General features: G+C 35.6%; 2 protein-coding genes across 2 annotated transcripts; one reads left to right on the top strand and one right to left on the bottom strand.

Annotated features, from left to right (window-relative positions):
- Positions 1-78: 78 nt before the first annotated feature.
- On the top strand, positions 79-4532 carry LOC135684038 (uncharacterized protein CXorf65 homolog). Its single transcript, XM_065199484.2, has 5 exons — positions 79-461; positions 1020-1106; positions 2350-2466; positions 2765-2836; positions 3588-4532. The coding sequence occupies exons 1-5, from the start codon at positions 434-436 to the stop codon at positions 3740-3742; spliced, it is 459 nt and encodes a 152-aa protein (XP_065055556.2). The 5' UTR covers positions 79-433; the 3' UTR covers positions 3743-4532.
- An 851-nt stretch (positions 4533-5383) lies between these two features.
- Positions 5384-12477, bottom strand: LOC135684037 (peptidyl-tRNA hydrolase 2, mitochondrial). The gene is made up of 6 exons (XM_065199483.2): positions 12240-12477; positions 11818-11907; positions 10780-10833; positions 8650-8717; positions 7174-7286; positions 5384-6375 (listed from the first exon to the last, which is right to left on the bottom strand). The coding sequence occupies exons 1-6, from the start codon at positions 12432-12434 to the stop codon at positions 6326-6328; spliced, it is 570 nt and encodes a 189-aa protein (XP_065055555.2). The 5' UTR covers positions 12435-12477; the 3' UTR covers positions 5384-6325.
- Between the last annotated feature and the right edge of the window lie 1049 nt (positions 12478-13526).

Raw genomic sequence — 13526 nt, 5'->3', positions numbered from 1 at the left:
CCGCGACCTCATTTTGCATGCTTTTATGCAATTTTATTAATCCCAAAGGACAATTTTGTATTCCCATTGGTTTGGTTTTTGATTTCTCTTGTGTATTTATTGCATTACGAATGTTGCTCCGTCAATCAACCCACCTGACAAGGCTGCCCACTGACATGTACAAACTATGCACTGGTTTTTTCAATTTTCAAACAATAATAAACAAAACCTATTAAATCTCGCATAAGGAACACTTTGTCTTGATGCTAATCACTGCTCAAAATTTGGTTGGATTAGGCCCTAACTTCAGCTGATCGTCTAACGAGTTCTTCGACTTTATAGTTAAGCCGGGCTAGGCTTAGGACCACCTTCAATTACTTCGTAGAATTAAAGCCCCTGTCCCTTAGTAGCCAAGATATCACCTTGAAGAATAAGAAAGACTACATTTTCTGAAATGGTATTCATTGTTGTTAGTCATGGTGGTAAGTAACCAATATTTCACCTGCAAATGTTTATTTGTTTAGTTTCCTGGGAGTCCGCAATTGCCTTTATTTTTTGCTAGTTAAAGTTGGTAATGGCTATTCTAGGGGTAATGTGTTTGTGGTATTGGAATGTTGTATTCTGAATACCTTTTTCTTTGACAAACAATTTTCACACTAGAGTGATTTCAGTTTTCTTATATTTTTGCTTAGGGTACTGACGACTTTTAAAAGTTAATTCGAAATCCAAATTTCTCATTTCTTATAGCAAGTTTTGTATATGAAAAATGCATGCAACTGATTTCCCCTTTTTTCTACTTTGACTGATGTTCAGCTTGACAGGGCCGCTCCGTAACATACTAATTTGGGGGGGGCAAGAGCAATTGTCCCTTCAGCCCCAATGCCCTTATTCTTCTTATTATTTCCACAATTATTATTTCCCGCCCCCATCTTATTTTCTTCGAAAAGGCTATGCAACTAGATCCAATTTTTTTTAATATTTCAAAAAACCCAATCAAGGGACAAAACAATCTTTACTTATATTTGAAAACCGTATTTCAGACAGAAAAGAGACCCTTTTCAACGCCAACTGCATGGTAGCAACGTTGCTTGACAGCATAAAGGAACGCTGCGGACTAGCAAAGTCAGGTAAGAATTTTCGCATTTGGTTTTATGTTGCTGCTTCCGGAAAATGTTGTTTATACTTTGCTAGTTAACCCGGACTTGGTAAACCCGGTACGTATTTCGAAGTATAAAGAAACATACTTTGCTCTGCCGGACTAACTTGAGAGGTTGATATCGGGTTAAAAGGACCCGGATTGTACTAAGTTATAACAAAAACTTAACACCAAATTCGCCTCATGGTCACTAAATGTATATGAAAAACGAAGCTTATTGTCACGGCTTAATGTACTTGTAGTTTTAGTAGTTTTAGTTGTTCTTCATTGATATAGAAAAAAAGCTAATTGTCAGTAGAATTGTTCGTCTGTATAAAGAATTCAGGTTCATTAAATTGAAGCCTATTATATTTTAAATTCCACAACATACATTTTCACGAAATGTTAAATAAATACACAGCAATTTGAAATAACAAACAATTAGTATCACAATAAATTTTGCCAAATTTTATGCTGGCATCACCAAATGTATCATTGCTCTGACAATTTTGTCACCTCGACTGGCGGACTCTTGACCTTTAGAAAGGTCTGTGGCCTTTTTATAGATTAGCCGGGTTACTTTAATCCTGGTTAACTTAAGTAGAAGTTTCGAATTGCGGACATTCTTTGACGAACATTTTTGCAGATAATCTACGTAACTTTGCATTTGGCAAATCAATTTCACAATTGTTTCTAATGGGTATGTTTGAAACACCGTAAATCCTCGAATTAGCTCCCACCCCCCCCCCCCCCCATCTATGAGCCAATTTATTTTTGACATTTTTGGTTGGGGGTTATTCGAGGGGAGCTTATATCTGAAACATGCCACATAAAAAATAGTTTTAAATTCCTTTATTTTCATGATAAAAAGGAATAATCGAAGTATAAAAGTTTAATCTCGTAAATCGAAAATTTATAATTCTAGTGTGGGGGCTACTTTGAAAGGGGGAGCTTTTTCGAAGGGGGAGCAATTCGAAGGTTTACGGTATACGAAAGGCGCATGTTGGGCACGATGAAGGGTTATTGTTGGTTCCTGTTCTTTTCAATAGGCAAAGTCCTTTCAACTGAATCGAGTAAGTTTGAAGAAAATATATTTTATCAATAAGAAACTGAATTTGCTGTCGTTTTGTTCTGAACTAAGCTTAAGTTGAAGACTATCATTTACAGTGCCAAGCAGTTGTCAATTTGGCAGGTGATTTCGTAAAGAGGCGTATAGACCTCCTTTTTCTTTGTAGCGAGCATTGATATCTGCAGTGAATCTGGCTCGATGTGTCATTTAGAAGATCACCTTAGAGAAAATGGGAGCAAATTCGTAAAGGAGAGAGAAAAATACATCTTGGTGAGGCGAGAAAGTAAGTTAAATATAATCATCGAATTGATGAGCTGTTGGCTTGCTTTTCACTAAAGAAATAAGATTTCCTTCCTACATTTCAATCATTCCTACACCGAGCTGTAAGGCAAAATAAGGAGCGTTTAATGGGCACTGATTCCTTTTCTATTTGTGATAAAATTTCGTGCAACTCATTATTATAAAAAAATGCAACTCAAAAAATTAACTGCTTCCTTCTACCAGAAAAGCTTAATATTTGCTACTGTTTTTGCACAACATAATACTTCATTGTCGATTTCTTTCTGCCTGTTTTATTGCAGAATGCGATGATAACACCATAAAATACAGCTCGTTATTAAAAGGATTGCAAAAGTCAAATCCAGACCTTTACGGTAAGTACCAGGGACTAAGACCAATTTGGAAAAAAGCTTTTTTGTTTTCAACAAAGCTATTTTGTTTGCAATTAAGAATGGGTGCTAGAGTGTGCCTTTATCATATCAGAATTCCTTCCGATCAAAAAAATAAAATAAAACTCTTTTGAAAGTGAATACAACTTGTGTATAATTGAAATGTAGATAAATCTTTACATCCAGCTATTAAAACAAAAGACAGGATTAAATTCCAATCCCCTTTATCTAGGTACCAACGACTAGGCCCATTTATGTACGTTTAAGGGGTCGCTGTTTGTTAAAACATTTGCGATCCTATTCTTTTAACTTATCTGTCTTATAACATTATAAAGCAGTTCAGTACTAACATACAGAGCCGTAGCTACGATTATTTTTTGAGATGGGGGCTGTGCCCTCAAAATTTTTAAATTCCTTTGTTTCCAATGAACAATAGCTTGGTTCCTATTGTTTTCAAGCAATAGTGCCCCCAATTACCGTATCCACCCTATGGACCTGATTAATGAAAGACTACTTTGCCCTAACTGCTTTGCTTTCAAACTGAAGCCATGCACCCCACCCCTTCAAGGGCCGAGATAGGTTTCGAAATGTAGGGGTGGGGCGTTGCTCGGCCCTTCCGCCCCATTGCTCTGATCTGACGATGCCTTTGCACACAAAGTAGCCATGTTTTATATAACTAGAGATGGTATTTGTTCTAATAAAATGCTTGTTGTTCTACTACAGACTCTTTCTACAGGGTTTATTGAAGGGAAGGCGGTCGAGAGAGAAGAAGTCACACCGCAACCGCTCCCAGAATTGGCGGAAAGAAAGAAATCAATACGACCAACAGATAAGAAATCAAGTATTTCCAGTTTAAAGCGAAAGGGCCGGGTGAATGTCAAGGTCTTTTAGAAGACAATTAATGGATTAAATAGTCAAATGATGTTTGATGTATATAGAAGGGACTGCGAAAGCAACCCTCTCCCACCCGATATTTTCCATCGCTGTAATGTTTCTTTGCAACAACGAGCATAGTATCAGAGAATATAAAGTCTAGTAGCTACGTTAAGTTACCGGCTGGTAGACTAAGTATATAGGCATAGTACTGTAAATAGGTTGGTAGTATCGAACGACAATTGTTATAATTCAAACAAGACCCGAAAGATATCATCTCTTTCTGATTTACAAAATACTGCTTTAAACTGCTCAACAAATCAAGGTCTCACGTACATCAACAACAAAAAATTTCGTCAGATAAATTTTCGGCGGATAAAATTAGTCGAAAAAAATTTCGGACAACTTTTCAGAATTTTTTCGTGACAAAATTTCGTCGTAGATTTTTACCATAGAAACAGCAACATATTGCCAAGATCTTTAGAGGCAAGATCATACAGGTTTGTTTATATTCAATCCTATCCAATAGGCACCGGTTTCGTGGAGACTTGGGGGCTTGAGCACCCGTTCGGAATTTTGCTCGATACCCCAAGCAGCTTTTTCACATAGAACCGCATGCCAGGAGCACCAAATTAAAGCGGTATATTCCTCAATTTATGCGAAGATGGGGTAAAAAAAATTATGCTTTTAGCAATCAAAGAGCATAATTAAAAGCATTAGTGTGAATATAAATGTAAGAATCGGAAAACATAAGATCATCTCTAACAGGAAAAGTTGGTCTCGAAATTACGCATTCTGTAGAGTTTAGAATTTGGGTTGAAAAGTGCAAATGCCTTGAACAAATGAAAGAAATAGTACCAGTTGAGTATGAAAGGACAGAGGTCGAATCCTTTGAAACTGGCTAGAAAACACAGCTAGAACAGTAGCGTAATCAGGGTGATAAGATTGGGGGGAGGGGGTTGGGATAGGTGAGTTGAGCAGGGAACATTGGGGTCCTTCTCGCTCTTTCTCAAGCAAAGCAAAGATGTTTTTGGCCATTTGGGGTGGCGTCCGCCCCCTTGCTACGCCACTGAGTTAGAGCTTTTTTTATCGATCAAACGGATACATGAATTTGATTTTTGACCTCAAGTAATAGTTTTTCTTTGCGAATTCTCAAAAACTTTAAATGCAAAAAATTTCCTAGTGACAAAATTTCGTCTCCTCTTGAATTTAGTCGAAGAAAATTTCGTCAAAATATTTGTCCAAAATTTTACCATGACGAAATTCTTTTTAGTTAATGTATCAAGCAACAACGATCAGTGCAGGACAAAAGAAAATAAGTTTTGAACACAAATTTGATTAATGGACTTAGTGGATATTTAAAGACTCATTGCTAACAATGAGCCATTGCGCTACGCAAGCATCCCATAATGCATTTTCAGACAATCTCAAGAAGTTTACTGCCATTGTTTGGATCGTTGCCATGCTCGCGAAGGCCTATTGTTAGCAATGCGTCTTTAAAGCATCCTAAACAACTAACAAATGGAAAGAAATAACATCTTAAAATAAACAACAACCATTGAAACAAAGAAATTCCGGAAAAGTGTTTTTAAGCCCTTATCCTTAGGCCATGTAGTCGCCCCCGAGTCAGCTTTCATCGGACAAATAACAAACGTCTATCTAACATCTTCATACTCTTAGGATATTAAAATTGCAAAAGAATACAAAAATACCACTGAAATACATATATCTTGCCTAAGTAATATCATCTCAAATGGGCCACTCAAAAGTTGAATTAAAAAGATAATTTCACTTTTTATAAACTACACCTGGAAATATTTACTCTTTCTGCTTTAAATTCCTGCTAGTTCAATCTTTTTAAGTTGATAACAAAATTATTATACCTGTTATTAAGACTATTTTTAACTGGCCTATCAAGTCACAGAGTGATTGATTATGTATAGTTATAGATAGTGATGTCATACTCAAACATGAAGAGCGGGATAGGTCAAAATTTCCACTCTGACTTTTAAGATCAATGAGTTCATCTGGCAACAAGACCAATTTGAAATCACTTTTGCTTGCTACATCATCTGGTTAACCTTTTTTATGTTAAATACAGAAGATATGTTGTTATTTTTAGGCCATTCTTAGCTACTCTTGTTCTTAGGCAAAAATATGCTGTAATTAACAAATGTTTTTAGGTCTTTTTCATGGAATGTCTTACATGGAACTTTATACTGACATTCAATATACTTTTGATTCATGAACCAAATCATTGTAAATTGCAAAACATTAATTCAAAAACTCAATAAACTTGTTTGTTCCTATAATTTTGCCACATTCTAAATCACAACCCTTCTGAAACATTTTGAAACTTTGATTAATAAGCAGAACTTTTAGTAAAGCAATAGCAACATAATCAAAGGGATATGAAGCTTGAAAAAAGCTTGCAAAAAGCTTCTTTGTTTGCTAATATGTTTGTTGCTGTCTTTAGATGTGCATTGGTCCAATTAATTGATGATAGTGATGAAAAATACTTTCTTTATTCCCTACTAAATTCATCCCTAAAACAGGACACAGACCCAAAACATTAATTCATGACATCTAATTTGGTAAGTTCTAATATAGTTTTAGTTTTCCAGTAACTTTGTCAATCAGTTCGCAGGGAGCTGAAAATTAAGAAGTTTGTCTTATTACATATAGTAAAAAATATTAAGTAAAATTATACACTTTGACAAGACAGCAGTTATATGCAGGTAGTTCACCAAGGAAGCATAATTCATGAAGGGAAAAGTAAAGCATTAAAAAAATTGCAAGAGAATGTGGACAATGTCACAATCAAATGGAAAATAGTGAACATGCTAGGGGTTAGCGGGCCTAAGACTTACAAGAGGAGCAGTAAACAGCTCCTCTAGTGATATCCAGGTGCGGTATTTGTAGATGAATTTGCATAGAAATACAGAAAAAATTAATTTTAATACAAGCAATTTGATTTTTAGAGCAATTTAGGAGAGCAATCTGTGGCTCCTCTCCAGTATTTGAGGAGAGCTTGGAGGGGAGCAAGAGCTCTGGCTCTCTTCAAAACATCCAGGCCTGGGTTAGGTGGAAGAACTAGTGAGCTTTTATGTTATAACAAATTTAGGTAGATACATAAATTCTGATTAGTTGCATTATACAATAATAACCGATTGTTATTGTTCCAATCAACAGTGCAAGCATAATTCTAAGGGATTGTCTCAATTCTAAATGTGCTGAAAGTTTATTTCTATTGTGAACAACTGATCAACAAAAAGTGGATTTGAAATGCCACAAGAAAGATAATGAGTAAGTGAACATTATTGGGGAGAAAGAAAAGGATAACCAGAGTTTTCTAAGAATTTTAAGCTTCTCAAGTGAAATGCAAAAATCAGTATCAATGGAAGTAAGAAGAATAATGTAACATTTAAAAAACTTTAAGAGCATCATACCTGGTCCTAATCCTAAGACAGTTTTTGAGCCTGGTGCAATCTGAGTTCTTCCTGCATCCCTAATCAACACAAAATCTAACTCCAAGTTATGAGCTTTTTCAGCTAGTTCCAAACTAGAAAAAATAAAAAAAACTAATTACTTGATGTCATCATTATAATACATTCAATAAATTTGGGTGTTTTTTCAGAGACCTATAACTTCTTTTTGGTTGCTTCATCTTCATCTTAGACAAAAAAGTGATTTTTCTTTCATTTTGTAGATTTGAGTTTGTTTTCATCCATTTATAAGACACATTCTTTTATGTGAACCACCCTTTATTCAATGTAAAAATTCGAAGAAAATAGCTGTATTTTACTGTGTATAAGACCCATCCCCATTTCCCACTACTGGTACAGCATGTGTATTTTAGCAAAAAAAATTAACTCAGGAATGTTAGAGAAACTCTGTGAAGAAAAACTTGCTCAAACCAAATGTGGGTGGCATCACATTTAAAAATCATCAAATAGAAGTTACATTTTAAAATCTATGAAATTTTTTTATCTTCTTTATTTTTATCAAGAAGGTTCTTTAGGCACTTGCCTCCAACTTTGGACAGTTGTCTCTAATCAACTTTGATTTTAACCATCTTCAAATGTTTGCTTTATTAGCTTTGATTTTTTTCCTGGCTTCTAGATTTCCATGTTTCAAAGCCTATTCTATGTCTTTCAGTTAAATCATGTGGTGGGTGTTAGGCTTACAAAGGTGTTTAAATATTCTATCTGTTGCAAAACAATCTTACTGCTCAGTTAATGCAACTGATTTTGAAAAAAATTGGGATTTTGTTCGAGTTTGGGTTTCTTTTCTGTTTTTTACATTCACAATGTTAGACTCCTAACCCCCTCTCCCTACTTACTTTGGTGGTAGCTAAGGTTCATGTCAGGCATTTATCAATCAAGTTGGAAAAATCTTTATAGGTGTGGTTATTCAAATTAAGAGACTGGATGCTTTAAAAAGCATTTTATTTTGTCTTTAAATGAAAAATTTTTCTTTCCAAAGGCAATGATGGGAAGCAAATGTTATCATGTTTGAGGTGCACCTTAACAAAATCCTTCAACCGTTCAAAAAAGGTGCATCTATGGCAAAATATGATAAGTTGTTACTAACTTCAGGCTATCAATCTTTATTTAAAAATTATAAACAATGAGGAGTGTTATATTAAAAGTTTCAGCATTTCTTTTTTTCAAACCAATTATCACATTAAGGTTTCTTGAAATTGGGACATATTTTGGATTTGCAAATTGAAAAGTTTCATAACAATGTAAAGATTCAGTATGGATCCTGCATTGGCTTTAGGCTGCACTTCATTTTCAGAATGAACATTTGCTACTTAAAACATATAGAATAGTAGAAATACTAAGGGGTAAATGATAATGGCTAGATCGCAAGAAGAAGTATAACTACACTTGATTCTCATAGTAAAATCCATATTGACCCACATTGTTTCTTCATTTGGGGCTTTGAGTACAATCTTCGGCCATGATGCGAACTCCCAGTCTTTGACCCACTTAAAAAAGGAAACGAATACACATGATTTTCAGTCTTAGCAACCAGCCATTTTGATAAGTGATTTGTCTTTTTATAGTCTTCAGAATTAAAAATGAATAAACTGCTTGATAGAGGTTATACTAATGGTCCTAACTTGAAATAACTGTCAAGTTTCAGTTTTGAAAATGAGTAAGTTTGTTTGAAATGGTTTGGAAACTATTTGAGCTGCTATGTGATCTCTTACCTGGGTACCAGAGCCCAAGAAATTAAGAAGAGAATGGAGATTCCTTACCATTTTCTTAGGTTTTGGTACCCAGGGTATGTGATCTCAGGCCACTGGCAGATCTGGAAATAATCCTTATATGATATGGGGGCATGACCTCATGCTCAAAAAATTTTTTCACCTCACCCTCTAGGTCTTCAGTAATGCCTACTATGGGTAACAACTGTTACACCCTGTTACAAACACTTTTTGCAAGTTGCTGTAAACATTCATCAATTTTGGATGCTTCCAAATCTTCTTCCACACTATTAAAGGCAGATCACTGTCCTTTGTACATTTGGGAAAAAATTATTGGGTTTCATAGTTGCAAAGTGCTAGCCTGTGAATCATGTAGGCAAGAAATAATTGCTAGATCTCTAGATCTCTGATAAATATGGCACCACCAGGCCTTGCTCTAAGTAAAATGAAGGTGCTCCATAAAAAGAGCCCCTTAGAAACTCTAGGCGCTCTATTTCGCACCTCTAAGTAAATGTCCTTGAGAGCATCCTTCGAGAGCTTTAGGAGATCGAGAGCTTCATATCGAAAGCTTCGAAAGAATGTTAAATATGAAATTCAACGGTGATACCAGAAAGCACCATAATATGAAATAACAAAACATGCAACAAACACTATGTTAATATAAATATAGAAATATAATAAAACAAAGTCGCAAAATTGTTCAGATTTCTCTAGATATATAAGTTGCCATCATTCGATGAGCTTTTATCAGTGTCAGAAAAACTACTGTTATGTTCAGTTTCACATATTGCTTCATCAAAACGCAAGGCTTTAAATCGAACATTTAACTTTGTTTCCTTTTTTCATGTTATCCATTCTATAAGAAACGCTAGAACATCTACTACTCGCAAAAGCAAATGAAAAGCAATGCGATAATTTGGACGGAAACGTGATCGCTGATTTGCACAGGCGATTTTAAGTTATTAAGAAAAACAGAAAATAATATATACTTCAATAGAAGATTAACGCTTGCTCGAAAAACAAATAAATCTGCCGGAGAATACGCTTGGTGGCCTGTGTCCTTGATGGTTATTAGAGGGTTATTAGATTAAAAATGATATCGAAAACCCAACGTTGATTTTGCTGAAGTTTTTCTCAAGGGGTAATCTTACGCAAATCATAATATTGCGGTCTGTTGGGAAGATTGTTTATGCTTGATCAAGTTGATTCAACAAATTCCAAAAATTCATTTTGCTCCGTGGTAATATTGTTTTTACGTTTTGAGGGGCTCTATAAATCGCTCTCCAAGGCTTTTTTTGGGTGCGCTTTAGGCGCGCGCGCTCGATCGAGCGCCTTTCCGGGCAAGGCCTGCACCACTTAATCTGTGGCAATTTTCTGTTATCTAGTCATTTTCTCTTCTGCAAATAGGCCTTATTAGGACAGAGGATTTTTGCTAGGATTCGAAAGATAGCTAAATAAAATTGAATATACCAAAACTTTATTGTAATCACAAGAATTCTAGTTTAATGCATGTGAGTGTGAGAACAGGCCATAATGCCAGTATCTCATTGCAAAATGCACGAGACTTGGAAGATCTTACTTGAAAACCAGGCTTGTAATGTTTAGGTTCAAATTATTCTCCATCCGTAGTTCTGACAAATTAGATGAAAGTCAACAATGCAATTTTAGCCATCATTATTATTGGTCCTTCCTGGTTTAGCTTATGTTTTGTGCAGCAATGAGATACAATAAGATTAGAGAGGAAAGTCTATTTGCACAGAAAAGGGTGATAAAGCAATAAAAACATACAAGCTTAAAATTGAAAGATATTTATCTAAGATTTAAATGAAGTATGAATTACCTCAGGGTGTCTTCGTTTTGCCTTATTGTATACAGCTAAAGCGGCATGACAGCACTATGAAAAAATATTGATCTGCAATGAACTTTCGTACAGAAATGGCAGGATTTACAAGTCAGTCAATACCATGCATTTGCAAGCATAAAAAAAATCATCCAATGCCACAGCAGTTTAAGACTCAAATATCAAATATATCAACTTATATAAATAAACAGCATAACGCTTAAGCAAATTATACAAGCACTTCAACTGCAAAAATCATGTCCTTTAGCTCATCATACCAGGGTGCATTCCATGTCTCCTATATGCCACAGGTCCACCGGGGCATTTGTTGAGGTACGCAAAAAATATAAGAGCAGTTAGTAAAACAATAAACATTGTTGCACCAGACAAAGAAAACTGATTATTAAAGAAAACTGTGGTGTATGAGTCTTTATTTTACATTAATTATGTAGTACATGGCATCATGTTTAGCATGCCAACTAACGAAAATTTCAAGTACACCAAAAACTTTTTATTGGTTTGCATGCAGAATGCCAAAAAAAACCTGGGAGTACGCCGAAGATCTTCAGGCCTAAGTATATGGAATGTACCCTGGTCACCATATGATTGTGAATTTTTTTTCAATGAAAGCCTAATAAAACAAATAATCACTGATGGTCAAAGTTACTAAAAAATGCAAAATCTCCCTATTCAAAGAGTTGATTGAGGGTAAATTTCAAAGGATAATCATAAATAGTTATTCCTAATAGGAAGCTGCATGAAAAATTGTTCACAAACTTGTAGATCCAGATATCTGAAAATCATGAAATAAACTTTTCAAGTCACAACAACCCCCCATACAAGCCCCCATAAAACCCCTCTCCCAACTGTACTGTCGAAATTCTTCTTAAGCATTGAACATTGATGATGAAAAGAAAAAAATGTTTCACAGGCCAGAAATGCTTGGCAAAAGTAAGACAGATCTCTTCAGTAGCAAATTACAAACTGTCTTATCAAGTTGAGAAATTGAAATATCAATTACAACATCCAGTCCTTCACCTGAGCAGCAGCTTTGCCCTTGCCCATACCAAGATCTTGTCTTACAACCATCACCATCTTGGAATCTCCCCAATCACTAAATTCTAAATCCTAAAAACAGAAATATCAAAATATTACCATAAACTGCTTGACTGAAATTTTACTAATTTGTTATTGACTAACTTAAATTAACTGGTTAATATTTTTATAAATTAACAATAATTTAGGTGAAATGATTCAACCCCCTTGAATTGCGGGTTTTGATGAGACAATATTTGCTACGACATAGAATGATAATATAGCCTTGCAATAACTAGTATCAGCACAAGAAATCGTCATTTAATAATTTCAGAAAATTGCTAAATTGTATTCTAGAGGATAGCTTCTCTTGTTAATATAAAAATGAACAATTATTAAGAAAAATCGATCTGTGAAGTCCCCACCTCGTCGTCGTCATCCTCCGATTCATTATCAGAGCCAGGGGACTTCTTTGAGTCAGGTTTTTGTTTTGCTTGTAAAATAGGACCTAATAATTTCATAAGAATATTACTTTGATTCAATCGTCGTCTGGAAACGAACAATCCAATGAGAATTCCAACACTAACTCCAGCCACCAAGGTAGACAGAAATTCCGCCATTTTGAAGCTTGGCACACTAATAAGGTGGTAACACTTAAAAAAGGTGCATCTCTGGCAAAGATGAAGGGTAGTTCCCCGGAATCAATTTTTCAACGTTTAACCCCAAGAAATTTCTCTTTCAAAACGGGGATTTGTTGTCATCAGAGGGGTACCTTCTCAGAAATGTTCAAAGTTTTCGTCAAATAGAGGATGGACCACTCATTTTTCGACAAATGGGGCCTGAAACCCCCTTTGAATCAGCCACGTAACTGTAGAGGGCACAGGGGGGCTGTGAACCCCAAACGAAATGCTTCGCGACTACTTGCCCCCTCTGGCTACAGTCATTCCAAGTGATACTTTTAAAATTGGCATAACGTAAATCCTCGAATTTGCCCCCCCCCCCCCTCTCGAGAAAGCCCCCTTCCTCTAATAAGCCCCTACTTCTACCGTCAATTCTCAAATTGGACCCCTCAATTTGATGATTTTTTCCATCTGAGGTTGCCCATGGCGTTTTATTGAATCACCACAACAAATTCATACTTTTGGTAGTAATTGATTAAATGCCCATAAAGAAATTTCTACTCAAATAAACGAGGTCTTTTAATGATGTCTTCTTAATGTCTACATTAATTTTATAAGCCCCTTTGTATAAGCCCCCCCCCCTCGAATAAGTCCCAATCCAAAAATATCAAAAATAAATATGCCCCCAGGGGGGGCTAATTCGAGGATTGACGGTAATTATAATTTCGTAAGATTATTGTTTATAAAGGCTGGGAACCTTCGTATTGACCGGCATGTAGAGTGACGTGCTGCATGAAAAGAACTGTCCTAGGAGCATGTATGTACTGCTAGGGCTGAGCCCCCGTACTAATCCCAATAGGTAGCAAATTCTGCTTTTGTAATTGTTTTTACAACGTTTTGCAGAAGAGCCCCATTTTTTATTTTTGATAGCCCTTCAATCCTGGCTAGGAGGCGTGTAAAGACAAACTCAGCAATCTGGAAATCATGTGCAAAGTTTTATGTAGTAGCTGCTCCAGTTTTAAATATGGTGTACAGAATCGCACTGGCTTGTAGTTATGCTAGACAGCAAGGGTATGTTATGACTTTTCTCGT

The sequence above is a fragment of the Rhopilema esculentum genome, chromosome 7, assembly GCF_057945365.1.
Source record: "Rhopilema esculentum isolate cy_ngs chromosome 7, ASM5794536v1, whole genome shotgun sequence".
Taxonomy (NCBI): Eukaryota; Metazoa; Cnidaria; class Scyphozoa; order Rhizostomeae; family Rhizostomatidae; genus Rhopilema; species Rhopilema esculentum.
Note: the sequence above shows the minus strand (reverse complement) of the source record. Positions and strands in the feature narration are given on the sequence as shown.